At 39.4% G+C, this 26,704-nt stretch overlaps 1 protein-coding gene across 3 annotated transcripts in view; it reads right to left on the bottom strand.

Moving 5' to 3' along the window:
• The window catches only part of LOC122806267 (SRSF protein kinase 1-like), a 1,654,485-nt gene that overhangs the window by 1,473,405 nt on the left and 154,376 nt on the right, over window positions 1-26,704 (bottom strand). The window contains exon 1 of one of the 3 annotated variants that reach the window (XM_044076542.1): window positions 1,152-1,207. The exons of 1 other annotated variant lie outside the window; for it this stretch is intronic. In XM_044076542.1, coding sequence (XP_043932477.1) covers window positions 1,152-1,171 — 20 coding nt within the window. In that variant the 5' untranslated portion in view covers window positions 1,172-1,207. Of the gene's footprint in view, window positions 1-1,068; window positions 1,208-26,704 lie in introns of those variants that run through there. One more of the 3 variants, XM_044076541.1, reaches the window with a different exon arrangement.

Here is a 26,704-nt window from a genome sequence, read left to right as displayed (position 1 = left end):
AACCTCCTAAGCTTATATAAGAGAGTTCAAAGCAAGTAAAACAATTATCCAATTAGCTACACAGGAAATAAAGATTTTAAAGGCATAATGCTTTAAAATGCAAGTCACTGTTGTTTCATTTAGTAATACCTGCATGCAATATATATTTATTAAATGTTCATGCATACAAGAAACATAAAATCATTATAAAAAATCAGTTTAAAAATATATAAAAAGCTCCTGTATAACCTAAAATTATGAACTACACTGTGTAAATGTTAATTGTGTAATCCCAATTTATCAAATAAAACTGAGTGTATTGCAAGTCCCTACAGCAACTGAAAAGGGTGTGACTGGTGAACCAGCAAGCTCTTGGTTGCAAGATATGACAACTTGTTCCAGAGACACCATATGAATGTAGAACTATGGAACGGATGTAAACCTAACTGAAGACCTAACAGGATCTAACAAAAAATCTAACAAAATAAGTAAATGTAAATGTATAAGAAAACAGAACAACTAATAAAATAAAGACGGCAGTCACTGAAACAAAATCAAATTATGTAGGCTTGTGTCTGCACTTCCTAGAAGCAAGATGTGGCTTAATCGATACATGCTCATTCACACCCCTCCCCCTATGGGATGCTAATCTAAATATCCAGTTCATTTCTGCCTCTTCTGTGCGGTTAACTATGTTTCCCAAACGGATATTCTCATGTTCAACATGTAGAACCTGAAACTGGAAAGTATGTTCAGGTCCTTCATGAAGCATGTGCTTGGCCAGTGCACTATATTCCTGTCCACGTGTATAGCAATAGAAATGATCCCTTATCCTCTCACGCAATGTTCTATTGGTTTTACCCACATAGAAATGAAAGCAAACTATGCAGCCAAAAATACAGGAGTAGCAATAAATCAATTTATTACTCAGGACAAAACAGATTTAGCGTCACGTTTTCGTAAAAACTTCATCAGAATCATGAACTGAATCTCAGCACCACTTTTTAAATATCCAAACCACCAGTTCAACCACCAATAAAAATTCCATTGTCAAAACACCAAATTTCTTAAAAAGACATATATCCCTACCCAATATTATACATGGAATGGACTTTCATGGAATTGCAGCTGTAAATTTCTTGTCTACCATTTTACATGCCTTATCGTCTTACTTTTTCAAGCCTAGCTGCATAACAAAATTCCTTGTCTGCAGCTTAAACAACAGACATCAAATCCAGACATCCATCCCTGTAAAAAAAAAAAAAGGTAAATTATCTTAATTCTAAATGGAATATGATCATGCATATACATTACCCACCTAAAAGCCCATCACAACATTTTATTAGCTTTAACTTGCTTGCTTCCAAGCCCTTCTTACCTTGTCATGGTGTAAAGCCTGGACACATTAAAACTCAGACAATGCACTTTGTTTTATTACATTTAGTGTAGACAACACTCAAAGACTCCCCAATATCACAATTAAAACACCACTGACGCCACCCTATATGAAAAAGATTTATAATATGCAAGTTATAGATTTTTTTTAAATACAAATTTACTGTTTTCCTTATGGTTACTAATTCCACCCCATCAGAGTCCTTGTTACTAATTCCACCCCATCAAAGTCCTTGTAAACATTAATGACAAACGGGAGCAATTTAACAGTCAAAATTCCAGTCATTCTCAGCCACTTGATGTAAGAACACATTTCATGCCTAATCCTATACCCAATAAAATTAATGCTTAGTCGCCCATTTATAAACTAACTTTACAATGTTGTTTGTCCTCTTCCTGATAATCTCAGTTTGCTAACACCAGTCTCTGGTTAAAAGAAAATTAGAAGTACTATGGATTTGAATAATTTCATCTTTTTTTTCCTATTGCTCAGACATTGTTTCACTAGCGAAGTCTCTCTATGGGCTTTGTTACAGTCAGAATGAAAAGTGAAGTCCCTTCTGCCTCATTAAGCATATGAAATTGACAATTTAAGGCCCTGATTGCCAAGGTTGCAGATGTATAAACCTTTTTCCCCATCTGTCCAGTGCCCTAGAATCTCTGTCAGAGGGGGTAGGGTTTTTTGCTGTTGAAGCCTTAACTCCCTTTGGACCCTGTGAAATAGTTTCAGGATCAGCAGCAGGGTTTCTAAATAAAAATGTATGTGAGTCGGGGACTCTAATATCTGTCAAGCTTACTGGGAGCCAGAGGTAAGGAGTCAGGGGTCAAGCTCGACTCCGAAAACACACCCACAATGTCTAAAACAGGGGGAATGGCTAAAGGCTTGTTCTGAGGGAGAAGGAAATCCCTGAGCCTCTTTTTTGATTCTGAGAAGTCTTGATTCTCCCAGTGAAAATGCTCCCTCAAAGTATGCAAGGTTTCTCCAAATGAATAATCCTCAGGAGGAGATGCAGATGGAATAGACTCCTCAGCATCAGAATCCTCAAAGAGAGGTAAAGATAATTCCTGATCAGAAGTAATAGAAACCTGATGTGAAGTTTCATAATCAGTGTCTTGCCTAGGCCTCTTATCTGGAGGGGGATGGGTACCCCTGATCAAGGTAATAAGGTCTTCAGCCATTTTGATCATTTGTTTTTTAGGCATAGAGGCCTGTGCATGTGGCTCGCAAGTCGGTTTTTTAGATTTAGAAGTTGCTTTTGTCTTTAGTTTTGCAGCTGTCGTCGGTTTGATGTACAAATGTTGAGGTCTGAATACACCCTCATAAGCCGGTGCCTGCTCAGCGGCTCCGGAACCATCAGAGGGAGATACATCCGTCGGTCAAATACCTTGAGTATCTTGCAGCATGCCGGACTCCACATGGGTGTCTTTAGAGGCCTGTGACTCAAAGGTAGGAGGTTATCAGGGGCTGCGAAGGCGCCTCACTGAGTACCAGCGAACCGGCGAATGGCTTAGGAGAAGCTTTGTCTGTTTTGGATCTCGACTGCCGGTAGTCTGATTGCTATCCGATGACATTTCTGGGTAGTTAAATCTGTTTCCAAAATACTTTGATGCAAAAATATACAGATGCTTAATAGTGCATTGGTTAAATCTAGCACAAAACTGACAGCCAGGCACGTTGTGATCAGGGCCTAGGCAAGGAATACAGTGTAAATGGAAATCCTTAGGAGATATTTGCTTCCCACAAGTAATGCAATTAACTTTTTCTGACATCTGTAAAAAGAAAGAAAAAAAGTTTCCCCAACGGGGTATAGCTTTAGTGAAGACTTCGGTTCTGAAACTCAAACTCGAATATTTCAGTAGTCGGCCGACTGGCACTTGCGAAATGCTTCTGCTTCAGGCACCGCGCGGCAAGAAAGACTAAAGAAAATGGCGTTGGCTGCATGTTTTATACCCCTGATGTCATGGAAGAGAAGACAGCAACCGACGCGGGACCCAAGACTTTGGAATTCAGGCCGACTGAGGGCAACCTGCCAGCAGATTACCCAAATGTAATGACTGCAACAGTGAAACACGAAGAACATTGAGAAGTGAAGTCCCTTCTGGTTCATTCTTTGCTGCCTAAACTTTATTTTCTCCTGAGCCTGCACTGCATCCAACAGTCTTACCCTCCAGAAAAAAAAGTATCCTGAAGAAAGCTAGATACAGCAACTTGGCTGTCAAAGCTGTCTCCTGACATTCTCTGAATGCTGGGATAAAAGTGCTTCTCTTCTGCCTGGTGTACAGTAAATAACCATTTTCCACACACTGTTGTCCTCAATTTTTAATAAAACTATGGCCGAAAGGAAAACCATCAGGAGTAACTTTTGCTGCTGGCGTGACTGCATATTTACTAATATAGATTTTGGCTGCTTTCTCATAGATTACAAGGTTAGTGGTCCAGGGGCCCTTACAAGCCTACCTAAGTTATACCCTTGTTTCCTTATAGACCAGAGAAATAGTCTAATATTTGTAAAATGTGTGATCCACACAGACTGCCCCTCTCAAGGAGGGACAGAGGTGAAACCCCCGGGATAAATTTGCTGTTTCCCATCTAGCTGTCTAAGTTGCACTTAAATAGGTCATAGACTCGCTATGCCTAACGTGAATCAGTAGTTTGGTCTGGAGGAGTGCCAACCTCTGAAAGACAAACCTGTCTCTCCTGCAAGTCCTGTTTATACCGCAAGCTAGGTTTAGGTCCTTAGATCGGGTGAGCCTTGTCCTATTTGACTTGCGATGTGTAGCAGCTCCATTAAGCAGGGGAGAGAGACTGCTCTGTTGGCCAGGGACAAGTCTCCTCAAAATGTCTATATGATAGAGTACAGTGACAGTGATTTCAGTCGGTCCATGTAGGACATGTTCTGAACATCTTGAATTTTCTTGTTGAGGAACCTTTGAGGTCTCCAGTTGCTGCAGGTGTCTGGTGAGGTACCAACAAAAGGGAGCATTGTATTCCATTGGTCTGATGAGAGGCTAGTACAAAAGCATTATAACCTCCTTCGATCTGGACACTATGCCTTTACTTATGAAGTGAGCAATATAGGTCTTCCTCACCAATGTGGATACATGCTGGTTAAAGTTATGGCCACTGTCAACCTGTATATCCAAATCTCGCACCATCGAGTTGGAACTTGGCCTAGTACCAACTTATGAACCTATCAGCCCTAGGGCCTATACAAGCCTAACCATAACAATTCCCTGGCTATTTCTTCCCACACTATTTACTTCCCTTATGGTGTTATTGTAGTTCACAAGGACATCGTTACCAAAGGGGATGATACTCAGTGCAAAAAACTGCATCAATATAGTGGCTTTGGCACCAATCATTTGTCTGCATAAGCCCGTCTTGTAGTATGTTATCACTTGGGGATTCAGTGATTACCACCAGTTTGCAATCATTGGCGAACTTGTCAGCCACAGACCATTTATTTTTGCCTGAACTTCTGAGAAACTACATAATTACATATATTACAATAACCACAAGAAGATGTGCCCTTCATTTTTACATTACTACCATTTCTAAAACAAATGGGAAATTTAAAATAGTTATGCAGCAAGATGTCCTTTAAATTTTGACCTCTTCTAAAGGAAATACCCCTAAATGGGGAGGAAACCGCCAAGTCTGCTGATTTTAACAGATATTTCCAATAATTTCACCAGATTAGTCAAAATGGTGCTAAAGGGTCCATATGTTGAGACAAAATAAATTTGTCTTATTATTTTCTCTGACCTGCCTTATAATATGATTTACTAACTCACAATTATTTTCAGAAGAATCAGCTATAACCTTCTCTATTGCCACCTGTATTGAATGACAACAACCTCTAGATGTAAACATAGCATACAGTGTTGTCCACTTCCCTATAAAAATCACTATCATTATTACACAATCTTCTCAATCTTAAACACTCTCCATAAGGAAGAGAAGTTATAGCATGTACCGGATGGCAGCTACGCCCCTCTAAATACTGGTTGCAGTCTTCAAATTTTTTATCCGCTGATGTTCGAAGAGCATACATTTAATTTTGGAGGAAAATAAAGTCCAAAAATGTAATGTGCCTGCCTACTTGTAGGCCATCAAAAACGTTTAAATCTATTATTTTGCAGTTCTGCAACAAACTTATCAATTTCACTCAAATCTCCTTTACAAATAAAAATAAGATAATCAATAAATCTAAAATATTTGACATTGTCCTTAAAGAAGGTATTAGGACATAAATATTCTAGTTTGTATAGCCCTATCATCAAACTGGCATACATAGGGGCAAAGGATGCTCCCATTGCTGTGCCCTGTAGTTGCTTACAAACTTGATCATTAAACATAAAATTACTCAAAACAAAAATCTAATAGTTCCATAATATAGTATGATTCAGGACTTCACCTATAAAACATTTAACAGCTTCTAGTCCAAATTGTCTTTGAATACTTGTGTAAAGACCATCAACAGTGAAACATTTCACTGGACCACTGAAGTCCTGACTGTTTCATCAAAAAATCCGAACCATCTCCAAAGTAACATGGCAACTTCACCACATAAGGTAGTGTACATTCATGTAAGAATAGACCGATTCTAGATAATAATAATAATTAAAAAAATACGTGCAGAAACTACAGGCCTACCAGGAGGGTTGGCACTATTTTTATGAATTTTAGGCAGACAGAAGAAGACAGCTAACTCAATATCCTGCGGATTAAATTTCCTTTCTATATCAGCACGAGAAAAATATTTCAGTCTCACACTCTTTTGAATAAGTAGCTGAAACTCAACAGCTTTTTGATACTCATTTCTACAACTTTTTTTGTGTGTGTATCATTCTGTTCAACATTCATGACTATTTTATCTCCTTTATCAGTGGGGTTTAATTACCATTTCCTCATTTCTAGCTGATTGCATTTCTCTCCATTCTTTAGCACTTAATTTAACATAATTTTTATTCTGCATAAAACTATTAAGCATCTTCTATAGCAAAATTCAACATGTGAAAAATGTTTAATTGCTTCATGTTGATATGGTGGAATAAAATCACTTTTATACTCTATTTTGCTAGTATCAATCAAACTATATGCATTAATATCAGCATCCAAATAAACAGTCTCCTCAGGGTCAGATAAACAGGAATAAAAAACCCCAGTGGTCCTAACCTTAACCACACCTTCTCTCCTATCCCGGGCTCAAGTCAATTTACCTATGCCACACCCATCCTTTTACAGCTTTTCCATTACTCTCGTCTCTTACTACCCCTACCTATACTACTTTCATCAGCCTCTCCACCCTTAGCATTTTTTCTTCTTTACTACCCTACCTTAACTCTTCACTACCTTAAACAACTTCTTTACCCATACAAGCTCTTAATCACTTCTATCCTACCTTAGCATTATACAACTTCTTTACCCTTCCCATTTCTCTTTTGTTACTACCCTACCTACCTATATACTACTTGAAGAAAACTTCACTACTTGTAGCATTTCTCTTCTCTACTACCCTATCTTAACTTTTTATCTGATACTACTGCATCCTAGCCCTACCTGGCAGTAACAGCACACATTTACTAAGTAATATGTCTAAAACTAAAACTATCCTATCCTTGGTAATACTCTTAGCCACTCTTACACCTATCCTCACCACTACCTATTCTCCTCACCTCTTTTGAAAAGGTGAATTACTACTACCTCAACTACTCTCCTAAACAAACATCTATATATAACAATGCCCTTACCCATCCCCAAATAAATACCACCTCCACTTCCTGCTACTTGCTACCTAAATATAAATCGACTTACACCCATGAAATTAAACCACCCCACAGTAAAAAAAAATGAAATATCTACCTAGCCTTAATTCTAACCCTCTTTCTGCACTAAAATATCCCACCTTAAAAGATGGTGACATCCACCCTAACCCAGGCCCTTCTAATCTCTCTAATATACCTATTCTTAGTACCTCTCCCAACACCCGTACTACCCAGACCAGTCTCTCTAACTGCTTACTAAAAGGTCATCTCAATATCCGCAGTATTAACAACAAAGTTGCCCATCTCTATGCCCTTCTTGATATTCACTCCTTTGATATCCTCTGTCTTACAGAAACCTGGTTAAAACCCACAACTAAGGATAATGAAATAATCCCCCCAGGGTACAAATATACTGAGACACGACAGAGTAAAATAAGGAGGAGGAGTAGCCCTACTGTTTAGAAATGAACTACACATCTCCTCTATACCTTATAATCCACCTCGAAATAGTAAAGTTGAACTCTTAATTACTAGATTTCAACTCAACCCCAGCAAAGCACTATACATAATCTGTATCTACCTACCCCCAGGTAATATAGCATTACTACAATAGAGGATACCCTATGCTGGATATCTACTACTTACCCACAAGAAACTATTATTCTAGGAGATTTCAATACTGACTGGAATAGTATCGATACAGATAACCCTTCTCATATTAAATTTGCATGGCTTTAACCCAACTATCACTACCACTACTAGAATTAACAAACCAAACAATAAAGAAACTATACTAGACTGGATACTAATCAATAAACAAGAACATACTTATAAAGTAGGGACCTTGCCTGATGATGTAAGTGATCACATGCTTCCTTACATCATAAGACAAAAGAATGACATTACCAACGCCCCCAACTATAGGACTTCTCGAACCAAGAAAAAACTTTCAGCCTGTATTATTTCAAATGGAACTTAGTGCCTGTGACTGGAACCCTCTAAAAACTCTCCCTCTTGAAGAAGCAGTTTTATATTTCAATAAAATTCTTAACAATCCTCGACAGGCATGCACCTAAACGATCTATTAGAATAAAATCCAAACCTGCCCCCTGGCTCTCAAAAGATACCAGACAACAAATATTACTAAGAAATAAATCCTGGGCTAACTGGAGAGCAACCAGAAATGCCTCAGAACAACAAACTTTTAGACAGTTGAGAAATGCTACAAAAAAAAGCAATTCTCTGACAAAAAAAATCTACTATTGCAAACTGCAGCAAATACACCACAATAATCCACACAAATTCTGGGCAAGCTTGAATAACCTCCTTTGTCCAGGCCACTCTAGCACTCCTTCCCCTTTAGGGTCAGAAAACAATACCTCCCATCAAACTGCAAATGCCTTTAATACCTTCTTCACAGACACTATACAAATTCTAGCCAGTCAACTAGCTACACACAACTCAGACCTACCTAACTCCCCACCTAATACTCGGCGAACATTCCAACTACAACCCAGCTCTACCTCTTGCATCTAAAAACTTATCCACAAACTTAAGCCTTGCACCCCCTCTACCGATGTTAACATCTGAATACCTACAGCAAGCAGCTAAAGTAGTCACCTAACCTATATCTATCCTGATAAACCATACCATAACTGAAGGAACCATTCCAGATCTCTGGAAAATCTCCCACATTATTCCCTTACACAAAGGAGGTAACTCCAATGACTATTCTAACTACAGGCCTATAGCTCTCCTTTCTCCATTAGCCAAGATTATGGAAAAATGTACTCACCATCAGCTAATGGACTACTTAATTCAACATAACATTCTAGCAAACTGTCAGCATGGCTTCAGGCCTTTTCATAGTACCACCTCAGCTCTCCTATCCTTCAACACCACTAATAACCATAATAATAGCACCCTCTCATCAGCACTCTTCATCGACCTGTCTAAAGCCTTTGATATGGTTAACCATCTCTTAAACAGTCTGTCATCCCTCTCTCGATGCCAAAGCAATTCTCTGGTTCAAGTCTTACCTTAGTAATAGACAGCAAGCTGTTCTTTGGGAGAATCAACTATCATCTCACCTTCCTATCTCCCTTGGAGTCCCTCAGGGCTCTATTCTTGGCCCTCTTCTTTTCTCTTTATTCATCAATGACCTTCAAATAGCTATTCTCAAGCCACCTGTATACATTATGCTGATGACTCTACGATCATATGGTCTGCCAACTCTATATCTGAACTTCAATCTTTAACCCAGACAGCTTTCAACACAGTAGAGGCATGGTTCTTGAAACAGTGCCTTCTTTTGAACGCCAAAAAGACCAGGCTACTACTGTTTACAACAAATAGTAAGTCCTCCCCATAGATTTCTCCATTCAATCCAATAATGGCACCCTTATATCCCCCGACTCTTCCACCAAACTATTAGAAATCACAACTGATAATAACCTCACCTTTGACAATCGCATTAATAACACCATTAAAACTGTTAATAAAAAACTGTGCTCCCTATACAGGACAAAACCTTTCTTAACTCCAACAGCCAGAATGACTATTGCCCACGCCCATCTAATTTCAACTCTTCTGTATGCTGCACCCATATACACCAATCTAAAAAAAAATAATCTTGCCAAACTAGCCAACTCCTACAATAGTATTGCAAGGTTTGCCACTGGAAACCCATATAGAACTCAACACTGTCTTAACCTTCACCAGCTAGACTGGCTTGAACTAAAAAAACCTTCTGATACTTTCCCAACTTACCATTGTTTATAAGATTTTTTACCAACCCAACAACACACCAATACTCAACAACCTTATAGCACCCTATAGGAATCTTAAGTCCTTACGCTCTTCCAATAAACTTCTAGCTAGTACCACCAAGTCTAACAACTTAGCTGGGGACTCACTGTTCTCCAATACCGCTGGAGAACAATGGAACCTCTTGCCATGTGACCTAACCTCACTTCCATCCCTTCCTCTCTTCAAACAAAGTCTTAAGAAACACCTTAAAACTCACTGGCTATGCCTTGCTGTTACCCAGACTGATCCTCTGGATTTCTCTCCTGTTATCTCTTGACTTCCTACTTTCCTCCACTCGTTCCCGTCTACTCCTCTGAATTAGTAGCACCTATAAGCTATCTCTACTACTTAGACACCAATTAGTTATCTTTTCTACTTGGCTATGAATGTATCCTGAAGGTAGTATTCCTGCCATTTCTTTATACTTCCTCCTTTTTCTACTGTTACTGTTTAACAGTTTGGAGTAAACTAGAATAACCAAGGATTTAAGTGTATTCTAATAATGTCTTGGGGTTGCCCTAGATATTCATACTGTAAAATGATCTGTAGGTGTATTATGTATTAATGTAGCATCTCAGTCTTCCCATAATTTAAACTGTAATACCTTTCTTGTTTACTATAAACATGTTTTGTGTGGTGGTGGTTTATATGTGGAGTTTTTCTCCCCGAGCCTCTACTGAAAATGGAAATATATCCAGCTGGACCAGCCCGGTCAACAAATGTAAAATAAATAAATAAAAATAAATAACTTTCCTCATTACTATCATTTAAATATTCATTAAACAAAACATTTTCGTTATTAGCAAAAACGTACGGTAAATGCAATTTTCGACATAACCTGAATAAATTACATTTTTACTCATTTAAACGAGGCATCACTGCTGGTATATATTTTAAGCCATAATTCTGCACTTTAACTTGAGTGTTAGACAAAGCTACCCCAGAAATGTTATGCACTACAAAGTTCAAAGTTAATTTAGTATCTTTTAATCTTCTTGTAGTGTCTTGTTCAGTCACAACTGTTGTTGGCTTCCAAATGGAATCTCCCTCTCTTCCGGTCATTATACCCTTCCTTGTCTTTTATTCCCTTTCCGAAAGTCATTATTCAGTTTCGAGGGGTTTGGAGCCGCTGGCAAACGTGGAAACTGTTCTCGTTCTCCTTCAGTAGATAAGCCAGAAACGTCTGGCACAAATGACACACCCCTTGAAGATGAGGGAGATTTCTTAAAGGAACCAGAGGCATTTTTACTGTTGAAACTATCCTTTTTATACCATAGTAAGGCACAACCTCCCTCATAGTCTTTCAAGTCTCTAACTTCGCGCTTACACGTTTAATCAATTCTTTCTCATACTTTTCCAAACTTTGACTAACATCTGATAGTTCTCTCCAGGTGGCCTGGAGCAAGCAACTTAACCAAATTACCGTGTGTAGTTTTAATCCCACCCCTCAGTTTATTTTGTTTGATACAATCCCGTTCTAGCAAAATGGAAATCCATTCTACAGAGCAACGATGTGCAGCAGCTAACCACTTTTCAGAAAAGTTCACCTCCACTTCATCGAATACATCAAAAGGGGTGGAGGGGGGTTTAAAAGCTCTCAACCCCCTAGGTGAGATGTCAAGGTCTATACATCTCTGTAGACCTACCATATTAAAGTAAGCTGCAGTCTCTATGTAATATAAATGTTCAAGTTTATCTAAAAGAGCTCACGACTCACCCAGTAGAGATGAAGAATTAGATTCACCAACTGCTGCAAACGGATTCTCCACGCTGTTCCTTCTCTCATGTTCGAATTTATCCATGAAATTACTGGAACAAGAAAGAGCGTTACCTCTACCACCAGCACCAGCCGTTGGAACAACGCTACCTGTGCCTGAATGCACAATAAAATTATCCAAAGTCCTGAGTATTATCCAGCGTTTCTTCTCTGAGAATTCTAGGTATGTTGAAAGAAGGTTCACTAGCCATCAAAAAGAACCACAAAAATAAATAAAATGCTACTAAATAAAACAACCAACAGGAACCAAGGAACTAGACTATCTCCAGCGCTTCCTAGGAGGATATAGTTTGCTTTCGTGAAATTTTCAATCAGATTGCTCCTGAAGGTGGATAGAGTACGACTGCTGCTTCAAACAAGACCGATTTGTGATCAGGCTTTACCAGGGAGGGCCCCACACACAGGGTGGTGCAGAAATCTCATGCTGGTGAGGACTAGGTGAAGGACCTTTGGCCCCTAGTGCGGGGTGCAAACCATCAGTTCCAGAGCATTTCCGTTGAAGTCCAAGAACTTTTGGGAGAGCATGTTTGTGCTAGTATAAATGTTTAACTATCTATCTTCCAACTGATTGTGAAAGAGTCCCATAACCAGAATGTTTGGTTGTACTGTGTGAGACTCAATAGCTCCAGGTAGGTATTGTGGTTATAGGTTCATAGGTGGTACTAGGCCATCAGCCCTAGGGTCTATACAAGCCTAGCTATAACAATTCCCTGGATATTTCTTCCCACAGTATTAATTCCCTGGACCCCCTGTCGAGCAGGGTGACTGACATGATCCCCGGGGAGAATTCATCTCCCATCCAATCAAGGTTCCTTTTGAAGAGGGCCAAGGAGCCGCTCTGCTTGACATGTATGGGCAGTCTATTCCAGAGTATGGGAAGTCTCTGGGTCAGGAACCTATCCCTCCAGCATGTTTTGTTCATTGTGATGACAAGGTTTAGATCCCAGGAACATATGGCTCTGAGGGATTGGGATTTCTTTAAGTGGAGCATGTCCAACAGCTCAGGGTTTGACATGGCCTTGTATGTTAAGCAGAGATCGCCTCTGAGTAGACTGTATGCCACAGAGTATAGCTGGAGTTTTTTTTTTTTTTTTTTTTTTTTTAGATGGTCAGCATAGGGCATCTGCTTTAGGCCTGTGATTCTTTTAGTGAGGTATTTCTGCAGCCTCTCTAGCTGTTGTAGATGTCTTGTGAGGTACATACCAAACGGGGCATTTTACTCTATAAATGGGTCCAATGAGGGACGAGTACAGTGGGACAATGACCTCCTTTTTTCTGGATGAAAAGCCCTTAGTGATGAGGTGTGCCACATAGGATTTCCTGACTGTTGTAGCAATGTGGTCACCATGGTTTATGGATGGGGACTTCTAGCCAACAATGACGTGGAGGGGTGTCTTACCTACAGTTAGTTGCACTTGCAGTAACTCTAAGGGGCATACCTCTCAACTGTACAGATTTTTGCATAATGTCCAGATTTTTGCCTATTTTTCGTCAGTTTCTCATAAAATTGTGGTTTTCTGGCTAACCAGTGGCAAATCAGTAAAGTCTGAAGTTAGAAAATAGTGAAAGGCATTTGAGTTTCAGAATTCATATCTTTCAGAAATTTCATGCTACTGCAAAACCTGTTATTCTTTCAACTTTATAAGCTTGTAAAAGCAAAATTTAAAAATTGTCCCTATTTTTGTACCTTTGTCACACTTATTTATGGCTTTGTCCAGATTTCTTGCTTTAAGAGGTATGCTAAGGGCATTCTGTTTAACCAGTCTAGAGGTATACTTACCTTTGATGAAGAGTGAGGCTCCTCCTACTTTGGTTCTTTCATGTTCATTTTGTGGTCTGAACATGTGGAAGGCACTGTAACCTTGTATGGCTGGGATTCCTTCTGCAGCCTTGAAACATGTCTCAGTGACTAAATCAACATCTTCCAAGGTTAGGAGTGCTTCCAGTGAGTGCAGTTTCTGATTTAGACACCTAGCACTTGGCAGCAGAACCCTGAGATTGTCTTTAGAGAATAAATTTGCATTAAGAATTTTGTTCTTGTGACATTGCTTAAAAAAGGCTCTGTGGGGTGGCAAGTAACTTCTGCCGGTTAACCGAAAGTCAAGAAGCGACAGGTAAAAACCATCTCTGCCAAAGCAGCATGGTCCATCTACCATATCATCTCAGGCTAACAAGTACTGGATCCCCCACAACTGACAACAGAAGCTAAGCCAAATGTTAAAGTCAATCATTTTGTCTGTATTGTGGTATCCTTGGTGAAGGCAGAATGCTGCTTAAGGCTAAGGACACACTGTGTTTAGTCATGTCTCTCTTCATACAGTCTAGTAAGGAACGTCTCAGGTCGTTCACTCCAACATGGACTATGACAGAGTCAGCTGTACTTGTTGGGAGACTTGAGTGCATGAGCAACTTGGCAGATCCTAGCTGCCTGAAAGGTGCTAGGATCTGCCAAATTGCTCATGCACTCAAGCGTGACCTTCTCCTTATCCAGCCTGGTGAGTGGTGCATGTGTGTGTGTCAAAACAGAATCACCTATGATCCAAGACATTTGGTTTAAAGATGTTTTGCCTTAAGGGCTTGTTGGATGAGACACTGGTGCAAGTGTTGCGTGTAGTGGATTCTGCCAGGTATATACTATGTGTAGCCTTTGTGCTTGGGAGGTCTCTGCTCTTTTGGTATACTTCTGGAGAATACCTCCGAATATGTGGGTGTGTGATGTGTGCTTGGTTTGTGAGAGAGGTGAAGTGTGTGTGCTGACAACCCATTCAGTGTCTAGTTCAATATGATGTGAGCGAGACAGCATAGATTCTAGATTGAAAGTACAGATACATCTCTTGCATGTTGAACTTGTATGTTTTAGGAGAGGTTGGTTGTCAGTGGACATGAGGAAATTGCTACATTTACATTACTTCAAGATGCCCATCTTAATCAGGCTAGCTGGAGAAATGGTGGGAAACTGTCCGCCCATTGCGCTTGCAGTATTCAGGAACAAGCAGTGGGGAGTGAGCTAGTTGGAATAGGTTTGCTGCTGCTACACTATTCTATTGGAGTCTGGGGATGGAAACCTTCAGCAAGCCCACAAAATACACATCTGAAATGCTCTCCAGGCAGCAGTGCACAGAGTTGCATGCAAGGAAGCCTCGGAAGGTTCACAAGCAGTTAACTAGGGGAAAATTTGATTTTTAAGCTTTTGCATCTATAACTGATGGTGGCAACCTCTGCTGAGCAAGCCAGCACAAATGGGGGCTTAAACAGAAGCGAAGGTAAGCATTTTTTTAAACACACTAACCAATAGTAATGTTCAACCAGCCTTGCTCAAAACAAAGAAAAAACTCCACTCTGATGGGTCCTTGACTACACTAGTCTGCCACAAGTGTGTGCAGGGGACCCTCCTTAATGAAAGATAGCTGGATTCAGTACTCATATACTGCCAAATAGACTAGACTCAACAAGTCGGAATCCAGCCTACTTCAAGATAAAACTGCAGCAAAAATAGTTTAAAAAATAGTCACAGTAAAACAACAAATATCACATTCAAATTGCAATGCAAGAAAAACAGATATTTGCAGACATCACTAGATCCCCTGGATTTTGTTTGGATACACATCAGTTCTGTGGCTAGTCACCAACCTCTGAGCAGCTCTGTGAGCGCAAACCCACACAAATGCAGGGCTTAAACAGAAGCGAAGTTAAGCAATTTTTAAACAAGCTAACCAACAGTAATGCTCAACACTGAGCCTTGCTCCAACCAACTCCACTCAAATGGGTCCTTGACTGCACTCTTATGCCTCGTGTGCAAGGGGGTCCTCTTTAATGGCCAGGTTTGCAGCACACAGAGGATGTGCCCTCTAAAGTAGAAAAACTGTTTTGGAACACCAGTCCGGTTGTTAATTCGTACTTTCTTAAAGTTAATTCAGTCAGTTACTTCCAGTTTCTCTGGTACAGCAAAAATGTCAGGTCTTCTCCAACTAACTCAATTTTTTAAGACAACTCTTCTTGAGAAGCCTCATATTCAGGCAACTTTTTCTTTGTCAACCTCAGATTTTTGCAGTTTCCCCAGTTCGTCTGAATAGCTAAAGCTTAATCCATTTTTACAGCCTTTTGTTATTTGACTTGATATATTTTTTTCAGTGTTTCACTTATTTTAAACTGGTCATCATGGCTGTTCAATTACTAGCAACTAAATGAATTTTACTGGCTTTTTTCACAACTGCAGTTTTGACACTGGGGGAGTGAGCAGTAGTCAACCTGCATTCATACCAGCTTAACGAGAACATTTTTTAACTTTGTGAAAAAAGATAACCATCTTAAAGGTTAGAAATGCAAGGATAATGACTTCTCATTACAAACACAAAACAAGCAAAAGTGCTTTTTTTTCCTTCCCATAAGGCTCTGCAGAGAAACAATTTCAGGTTACTGCACCTGGCATCACTTAAGGTCCTCTACCAACCTGGACTCAAAATTTACAAACTATCAACAGGCACAAGATACACTGACAAATGTACATAAAGAATAATTTTCTAAGAATTTTTAGTTGAGAAGACAGGACCTTAATGCAGTAACTATATGCAGAATAATGTGCTGAAGCCAACTGTAATGGATAACTAGATGCAACTTTTACGAATGTTTGCATATGCAGACTACCAATAAGAAAGTTCAGAGTTTCGGCATATCTATACATCCCCTTTATACTAGCATGCCTGGTCGTACTAAGGGCAGACATACTGTGTAAGGAGTCTGAGCTTTGTAGAATGGCTGCAAATACACAGTATCCTAGTGGATATGTCCATTAGTGAAAAACAATGTTCTTAAAATCATAATATATAGCCATTCCATAAATATATATTTCTTCTGTTTTCAAGACCTTTGTGAAGGCTACAAAGAGCTAGCTATCTTTTCATAAAGACCAAGCAAGCAGCTAAACATACATGCCATGTCATGACTTATTCTCTGCGTGATGAAGCAGATTTTAATTTCTTAAAAAAAACTTGGCACATTTACATTGCTTTTACTGCACTAATTAAATGATTTTTAAGATTATTAATACTAACTTGGCTTTTTAACCCTACCAAGGTAGGATCCTTCCATAAAATATGCTGTCCAGAACATATGATCACTGGTGACAGGGCAATATTTGCAAAGTTAATGCAGACTAATAACAGGTTGCTCAGGTGCTGTGGACTGTAAACATGCAGTGAAGGTGGCCCTCATCTTGACTGCAGCACTGAGCAAAAAAAATTCAGTCTGGTGGAGATTTGCTTCTGTGGCTACCCAGGTTATAAAAAAAATTAAATACTTTCTTACAAAAGTAGGACAGAAAAAAGTTCAGATTTACCATACAATCTCTTAACCTTACAGTGAAAAGTAGCCACCAAAAGAAATGAGGTCTTCTGCACAAGTCTAACTCTTCCAAACAAGTCACTTAAAATGGGTGAAGAGTAATGTTTCTCAAGGTGAAAGTCATGTGTGGGAGGCATCTCCTTAGCACATGAACACAGGTACATGTAAGAAAGGCCTTAAAACTTAACAGTTGGGTTAAGAAACATGGATATCTGACTAAAATTAAAATTAGAAGCAGCAGCTGAATGAACTTTAAGGGTCACATGCACATTTTTTGCAGCTTGAAAATGCAGGCACACCAGTTGTGAAATGTGCAGGAACTTCGAATTACTTGAGTGCTTTATTTTTAAATTAAAAACAAACTGCTCCTCTTTTCACATTTTTGCTGAAAGTAAGCCATAGGCATTTACAGCAATCACATCATTACACCTTGTAAATGGATGATGTAACTGGCAAGCATATGCATGTACTATTATATCTATACACACACACACGGAAACTAGTGCAGTCGCAGACCGTCCTAAGTGAGAAAGCAATTCAGTTAAATACCACAGTTTTACACTAGATAGTTTGATGAAATACTCTGCTATCCGGCTCACTGTCACAACATTCAAAAAACACAAAGAAAAGTTTTGTTCATGGTGTTACCCGATGTGTTGTGTGTAGGTGGAAGGCCTTACATCATTAGCATGTTTCAAAGAAGGCACTATTGAATTTTTCTGTAGTCCAAGATACACACACACACACACACACACACACGGAAACTAGTGCAGTCGCAGACCGTCCTAAGTGAGAAAGCAATTCAGTTAAATACCACAGTTTTACACTAGATAGTTTGATGAAATACTCTGCTATCCGGCTCACTGTCACAACATTCAAAAAACACAAAGAAAAGTTTTGTTCATGGTGTTACCCGATGTGCTGTGTGTAGGTGGAAGGCCTTACATCATTAGCATGTTTCAAAGAAGGCACTATTGAATTTTTCTGTAGTCCAAGATACGTTCAGTGCTAGATTTCTCCTTCCTTTCAATTTTTTTTAAACTTGTGGCTTGACCACTACACATCACAATCTCATTTATCTGAAACCGAAGGCTTCAGTCTTTCCAATAAAGTCACCACATTGCACAGGAATGTGCCCTTCCCATACACATGGTAGGAAGGGCTTGAGCATTATTAGCAGCCAACCCCCAAACCTTTTTATAAGTACAGTAAGCTACTTCAAACCAATGAACTGGCCATAATAGTGGAAATGGAATAACCTACTTTCTGTTCCATGCCTTTCTACATGACTTTTCACAGACAAATTAAGGACTGTGGCTTTCCAAAATGTACATTAAAATGTGGTGCACATGACTGAAAAGGGGCACAGATTTGTTTATCCCAAAACACAGATCCACCATCACTGCTGTCTACTTTGTGTTCTACAGGATGTGAAACAGAAACTACCAGAAAAAAAGATTTGCATATTTCTCTCATCCCTTTCAAATGTTTAACTCCTTCTAGAACAAACAGCAGGGGGCCCTCAAATGATGAACATGTTAGGGTCATCTTTGTGTCTTCAGTGAAGGAAGTGGATCACAGAAGTTTTCGCACACAGATGCACCCAAGTCTTTTGCTCGATATAATGCAGAACACCGAACATTAGGTTGATGGCTGCAGCCATGGCTGCCTTTGCAATAAGAAAATACCTCAAGGAACATGCAAGGTGGTCTGAATGCTTCGTGCTGTACCTGATCCCAAAAAGGTCAAACTGGAGATGCAATATACGTATCAAAAAATTTAAATGCTGTAGAGTCTCACTCTGCTTTGACAGATCAATGTTCTTTCAACTGCAAAATGAATTTGATTTGATCATTTAAAAAGTCAAAATTTGAGTTTTAAGCCCAAGAAATAATTCTGATTCTGGTTGACTAAGTGATAATCTTTAAAATGTTGTCCCCTCATTTGGAGGGGTGGGGGTGAACTACTGGTGTTGAGACCCAGAAAAAAAGTGCAGGGCTAGTACAGGAATTTATGCATTCAGACAGCAATGACGGATGCCACAAGTGAAGCTCTAGAAGACACAATAGATGGATCTATCAGAGTAAGGTAGCATTTAAAAGTGTGGTTTGGACTCCTGAACTGACTTGTGAAGCAACTTTAATTCTCTGGTAAGGATTCCAAGTTTATGAAGGAAAGGTAATGAAATAAAGACATTTTTAGTGCAACAGCGATAGATGCGCAAAACAAAAGTGAAATTAAACATCCAAACTGATGGCACTAAATAAAAGTTGGTTAACTTGGGAGATAATCTTAGATTGTGCTTCTTTTCCACTTAAGGAAAGGAAAGCTCCGACTATCATGAATTTGTGAAGACAGGGCAAAATGGCTCACTGCCTACCTGGTCAAAGCATAAGACAATACCCCATTAAGGCATTACGGAAAAACTCAAGGAGGAAGGTATAAACTCTTATGTCACCAAACGGATAGCCAGCTGGATCAAAGAAGGCCCAGGAAGTTAGGAATGTTGAGTCCAACTCTACAAAGAGGCCAGTCACCAGTGAAGTCCCTCAGTGATCAGTCTTGGGACCATTCATTTTGGGTATCTGCTTCTCTGAAGTCAGAGTCAAAAGCAAAGTTCTCTGTCTGACCAAATTTGCAGATGATCACAAATTTGGAGTAGTCAGAATCCTATACAACACTAATGCTCTCCAAGAAGGGCTGAGACAAATAACTTGTCAAAACCATGAACTAAATGCCAATAAATACACATTATCCTTTGGGAAGTCAACCACCCCAGGTAACTATAATTATTGACCACACATCCCAAAGTGTCGACCCAGTACTCAAGGGCACAGGTAGAAAATTAATCTAGCCTTTGATCATCACATGCCTACGGAACACAGTAGTAGTGAGGCATTCTACGTTGTGAAACTTGTAAACAAAGGTCCGGTATCTACGTACAAGGAAGTCATTGTTTCACTGTATTGGGCACTCATCAAACCTGTCAAAAGTGTAATGCCCCCTTTGGTATGTACACAGCCAAGCACATCCAACAACTGGAATGTCCACAGAGATTCCAAACTAGAACACAGACAGCCTATGCTGACTACCTAGAAGACCTACTCTTGTACTCGTCTCCTACAGGCTATTAAAGGGAGATCTATGTCTGGCATTATGGGACCCCATTCTAATGGACTTCCTGCATATCTGCAGAACAAGCAACACTAGAATAAGTCATTCTTAAGACTTAAACCTTGCCTGAGCTATAAATAGGCCCTATTGGAGAAGCAGGGTTCATATGCCCCATAGACTACCCCTTCTCTGGAACAGGCCCCCGATCCATGTACTCCAATTCAACTGTGACTTGGACAACTGAATGGGGAACCAGAAATTCACCCCTGGAGGACACAGGCAGCCTATAAATGTTTCATCTCTCAGGCCCCTGCTTATAAATGTTTAATCTACAAAGTTACTGCTTACACTACCAAGTGTAGTAGAACTTGTCCGAGAATTAAGATGCACAGCCAAGCTTAAAAAGGCCCCATCATTCATTAGCCTAGAACACACCTATGGACAAAAGGATCAGTTTCAATAAGAGACTGTGGGAATACAGAAAGTATACCCAGCTGCCATCAGGAATTTGACAGCTCAAGTAGCTTGTAAAGGATTTTGGTGCAATCTGTGACTGGTATGAAAAGGAACAGGCATACCTCTTAACCTGGAAACATCAATAATCTGGACAAAGGCCCATGAAAAATAGGTACAAATCTGTACGCTGATTAACAATCTTTACATACATAATAGCATAACCCCACCTGCTCCAATGGGATTGTGGCATACCAACTTTCAAACACAAACTGAACAGAACCAAAATACAACCCCAGAGTTCCCCGCAGCCATTCCAGTGTCCAATTACTTGGGTATTTCGCCACATTTACCATCAACACTGTAATGTGCATACTGCTTTACTTCTACAATGATTATTTGGATTCTACTTTACATTTTATAGCACAAACACTAATAGATATCTACTAAACAAAGCAATACAGTCTCACAATGAAAATAGACTTGGCATTAAAATTTCTGCCCTTGAAACTCACATTCATTGAAACAGCACTGAAATCCACATTCAAAGAAAATTCATCTGGTCAGTGGGGGATAAGGATTACCTTTGGCATAGGCCCCTTGTACACGAAACATGCATGGTGTTCTTTGATGCACCTTCCTGACTGTATTAAATTATACTCCTTCAATAATACAGCACACTTGTTAAAGCTAGTTTTAAATTTATTGAACATTTTTCCAGTAAGCAATGAAACAATAATGACAAAACTGTCCAATTCAGAACATTTCCAACATAAAAGTTTACTCAAACATATACAATCCAGCAGTATCAGTAAATATGCACAATCTCTACAGAAGTCAAAGTCATCTAAATAATTCCACATTAAAGAAATCTGTAACTAATGAAGAGGTTGCTGCTAGCAAACAACTTTATGTTTCATTGTTTCATCTACAAATAAAGTGCCTGTTGCCCTTGAACAAATTGCCTATGTCAAATTAACAAAAAAATGATAACCTAGTAATATTTCAATAAGGAACAGATGGCAAACTGAGAACAGGTTCATAGTTACTAGGTATCACTGCCAAAGGAGGACATTCTCAGGACTGCAGCATCCACCCCCTTTAAAAGTACAGCAGTGCAGTATCAGCTATCCATCTACATGCTGTGCGAGTACAACCCACAGCCTTCTGCAGCAAATGCAAGTATAAAACCTGTTGTGCTATTAACAATGCGGTAAGACTTGGGATAAGCAGCACTAAACTTCTCTTTCCCTGAAGAACTGTGCAGCACAAGAAATCAGGAAAAAAGCCAAAATTTATTGGGGGGGGGGGGCAAAGGCCCAAAACCGGGGACACATTTTAAACACTGCTTGTATAATCTTATAAAGTTGCTAGAATAAAATGTATTACCATGTGTTTGCTGAAAGATTGGAAGACCAACTTAAAAGGCTATCATTGTTTAAAGAATTCAGTTCTTACTGACTTGCCAGAAAAACAAATTATTTTAATTTGACATTTGTTTATTGGGAAAGTCTGACTTGGAATTAAGCCAATTTTCAGCAGATGCCTGGGGAGAAATGCTCAAAAAGCATACCTTTGTATTGTGGGAGGAAGCCAGAGCACCCAGAGGAAACCCACACAAACACAGGGACATACAGACTCTGCACAGAAGGCACTTCAGCTGAGAATTGAACCAGAGAACCTCTTACTGTTAAGGCATCACTACCACTGTGCTGTCCAAATTTTAAGAGGAACAGACCAAAACATACAAGCCAAACATTAAATTTGTACAGTTGAGCCAAACATTCTGTGAAAATTTATACGGTTGACAGCTAGAACTCCTTCAATCAGACGTGTGGTGGAATGGGTAGAGAACTCAGCCTCTTGCTTCTTGTAGCTAAGGTACAGGGTTTGAGCCTGGGTTACCCTAACAACGAGGTGCACCTATCAGAAACATCAACTGGCACCCATCTGGATCTTCAGTCTGCACACTGATGAGCTTGACCCATTCAGATCAACTTTTCTTCCTACCTTACTATTAAAGAACTTTATCAGTGCCTCACAAAAATCATTTCTTGATTTGGTAATAAGTATTTTATTCTCAAAAAAAAATAAAAAAGCAAAGGATGTTCTTTGACAGCTGGACCATACCGACACCTTATCATCCTCCAATGCCTTGTCCTTTTGCCAGACAAAGCCACCACCTTGAAATATGTGGGTCTCTTCCTTACTCAAAACTTTATCTAACTTTCATCACCTAAACATCAAAATTAGCTGAAGCTTTCTGAGGTGGCATAACCTATCCATTTTTCTCAGCCCAGAAGCAAGAGCAGAAAAGAACAGCTTCACCTCACTGTTAATGCCAAAGAAATTTCTACATGACATCAAACTTCCTTTCAGACAATTCTTCTGTCTCTCTTCTCTCACAAATTCAGGCACGACACTCTCAAGCTAAATGACTCCACTTGAAGAGACAATCTGATCTTCTCCTTGCATGAGTATACAAAATACTAAAATGCGATGCCTTACCCCAGCCTTCATTAAAGATATACCCACAGGTATCCTCCTGGTCACTCAGATATTGTATAAAAGGTCTCCATTACAATAACAAGACCAGCAAAGGAGATTCAAAATTAAAGTTTGGGACTGAACTTTTACTCCTTAAAGGAAGAGCAACTTGCACTCACCCATCTCACCTACACATCACACATGTCTTGACCTTCACAGTTCGCACAACTACTTGTGATATTAACTACTGACATGCATAGTCTCTATTAATACTAAATTTCAGTTGCTTCATTAAAGGCTAACTTATATAACATGACTACTTGTATTCGATATTATTACTGGCTCACAGCCATTTTTATGGAAACTTCATATGTTGCTCTACTTTTATCTAATATTTTATATATGTATTATTTATTGTGACTTCTGGAAATCTTTGAGAAAAAAATATTTTTTTTTTAATTTCCCAGTGACATTTGCTTTATGTTGCTGTTCCTTGAAGCTTCTTTTATTCTACTGTTATCCATACAACACAGAACTAGTGTCTCTGCCAGACAGCTGTGCTCTGTTTTGGGGAATTTTGTCCTCTCCATTTATGTGTGAAGTGTGAACATGGATTTCGTACATACATAAATAAGTGGCTATAGGAGGCCTGGGGATTTATGGGGGGGGGGGCCCTCACTGTAAAATGAATGTTTTCAGGCCTTGCAGGTAAGCACTACAAGGATCTGGGTTTGTTCTCATTTAGTTGTAAAGCAGGCAACCCTAAATGCAGCTTAATCAACAATGGTATCTCAGTGGACTTAAATTGCACAAGAAAGCAGCAGTGACGCACTGAAAGAATGATCAACAATTCTGCACACAGTATAGAGGCAATGGTTGAAAGCACAACGCTGGTATGACATAAATTACAACATGCCCAAGAAAGAAAGGAGCAGCGATAAACTGAAAGAACAATCTAAATGCAGCAACGGTTCGGTTGAAAGCAAGAACACACCCTCTATATCTAAATGCAGCAGCAATATACTGAAATAACGATCGACAATTCTGCACACAGTAAAGAAGCAACGGTTGAAAGCACACACATCCCTAAATACAAAGTATAACAAATGCACAACGCTAGTATGACAAATTACAAAATGCACAAAAAAGGAAGCAGCAGCGATAAACAAAGAATGCTCTAAATGTAGCAACAGTTCTGCACAGTAAAGTAGAGAGGCAACGGCTGAAAGCAAGCATACACCCCCTATATCTAAATGCAGCAAAACTACAAACTTGCAGCTGAATTGGAGTGGCTGGCTGGGTTGAATACACATTTCTGCACACAGTAAAGAGCAACGGTCAAATGCACATAACCCATAAATCTAAAGACAGCAAACTGAAAGAAAAAAACTTGTACAGAGTGGCTGGCTGGTGGAGTTTATAATGCATACAACGAATGAACTTCTACACAGCATCTTATTCTTACCTGAGGACTCTGATTTTGCCACCCGCAGCCTGCTGCCATCACTGTTATTCTCTATTCCTTCCAAGTCCAACAGGCAGTAGCTGATGTCATCACGCATGCCCCTCTAGGCTGGTGATGCATAGTAATATCAGCCAAAAATTTAAAGTGGCGGTAACCAATAATACAAAACAGATAGGGAAATTTGGAAATTAAGGGGGCCACTCAGGAATGGCACCCCAATATTCTGCCCTCAAAAATGGTAAATACAGAGGAATTCGGTATGGTTGAGAAGTCTGGGAACAGGCCCTGAAAACAGTTATCCAGGGAGGCAGGTTATTGGGAAGGACCGAGTAGCAGTAGTACATCATGACTTCCCAAAGACTATTTCACAGCCAAGGGTGCAGCTTTTAGGCTCCATGAAGGAGGGTTGCCAATGCAGAATTCAATAACTCACTGCCAGTAGTTCTTAAGATGCCTTCCTCCATGTGGGATGCATATGTTTACCTCAGCTGAGTCATGGATGTTTTACACAGCTTGTCACAAACATCAGATTACATCAGCAAGGAATTATTGCTGGGAGAACCATGGAAAAGCAAAAAATTTCCTGAAACTACTGAAACTCAGCAGTAGCCCACACTGTAGGAGATTATATACTGCCAATTATAGGACTACCGTCCACCTTTCAAAGAAAGCTTCGGGGCACCTTTTGTACACCCTGCTATAAAGCCCAGGGACAGCCTCATGAAAATGTGGTTAGGGGTACAAAAGCTTCAGAGCTTTCTCACCTCAAGAAAGGAGGCTCGAGCCCAGAAAAGTACTTGGAAAGAAAAATTGATGTATGTATGGATGGCCGCTGTGGTGCAGTGGTAACGTTGTCATCTCACAGTAAGAGGTTCTCCCATTCGATTCTCGACTGGAGCGCCTTCTGTGTGGAGTCTGCATGTCCTCCCCGCAATAGAGTGGCGTTCGAAAGACATGCGTAGAATGGGCGTGCCTTCACTGAAGGTTGGACGTTGAACTGGCACCACGGCACCCATAAAAAATCTACTGCCAATCATTAGCGGACCGGAGTCACGCTGTGGCGACCCCTAACTGGGAAAAACCGAAAGAACATATACACATATATATGTCACAAACAGGCAAGACAGAAAGACACGCAGACAGACAGAGAGACACGCAGGCAGACATGCACACACACAGACAGACATGCAAACCTCCAAACGGGGGGGGGGGGCACTGTTTGAGGCGCCAAAGGACCACTAATCTCCAAACTTCACAGCAATCAAGATTTAATCCCTTCAAGCAATAAGTACACCCGGAATATACACTTAAAACGTTCAACTTATATCACTGCGTTTTCCGACTCACCACACTGAAGCTTCCTCAGAAAAGTATACAACGTGAAACAAACACTCCTTATATACTAATAGGACCAATTATTTTATCAATAAAAAATCATTTAAACATTTAACTAATGTTTGCGTACATCTAATACATAAAAACACAGATAAAAGAAATAAAACTTTCCAAACTAAAAATATATTCTACCTAGAAAAGACTTGTTAATGGAGGCTCTAACTTCTATGAACTTAAAATTTAATAAGTGCATAATAAATTTAATAGGTGCTTAAAAATTTGAAGTTTAAGGCTATACTTCACATACTCTACTGCCAACTAGTGATCAAAACATTAAATGGAAAAATTCTATAGAAATAAATATATGTGCTAAAAGATTTAAAATGTCAGAAATATTTGATAAAAACAGGATCATTTTGTGTAGAAATCTTATCCTACATGACGTTTTTTTAAAATAGGGTCTTGCGTCTATTATTAAACTAAACAAAAAAAGACTGACATTTTCTTACAACTTAGCTGCTCTCATTTTCAATAATGGACTGTTTCTAATATAAAAAAACAAATATTTCACAAGCCAAAAAATGCTAAAATAAGGCAGTATTATAATTAGATAATGTAATACTACATTAAGCAAATGTCTTTCGACTTTTCCCAGTTAGGGGTCACCATAACAGATCACCGAAGGCACATGTTGTAATACTATAGTAATGCTCAAATTCTTTTTTTCAGGGTCCTTTCGGTTTTGCCCACATAAAAAGTATTGCATACCTTGCATGTAGTTA

This window comes from Protopterus annectens, chromosome 7.part0, assembly GCF_019279795.1.
Source record: "Protopterus annectens isolate FY-2018-M chromosome 7.part0, PAN1.0, whole genome shotgun sequence".
NCBI lineage: Eukaryota > Metazoa > Chordata > Ceratodontiformes > Protopteridae > Protopterus > Protopterus annectens.
This window is presented reverse-complemented; position numbering and strand designations above follow the sequence as displayed.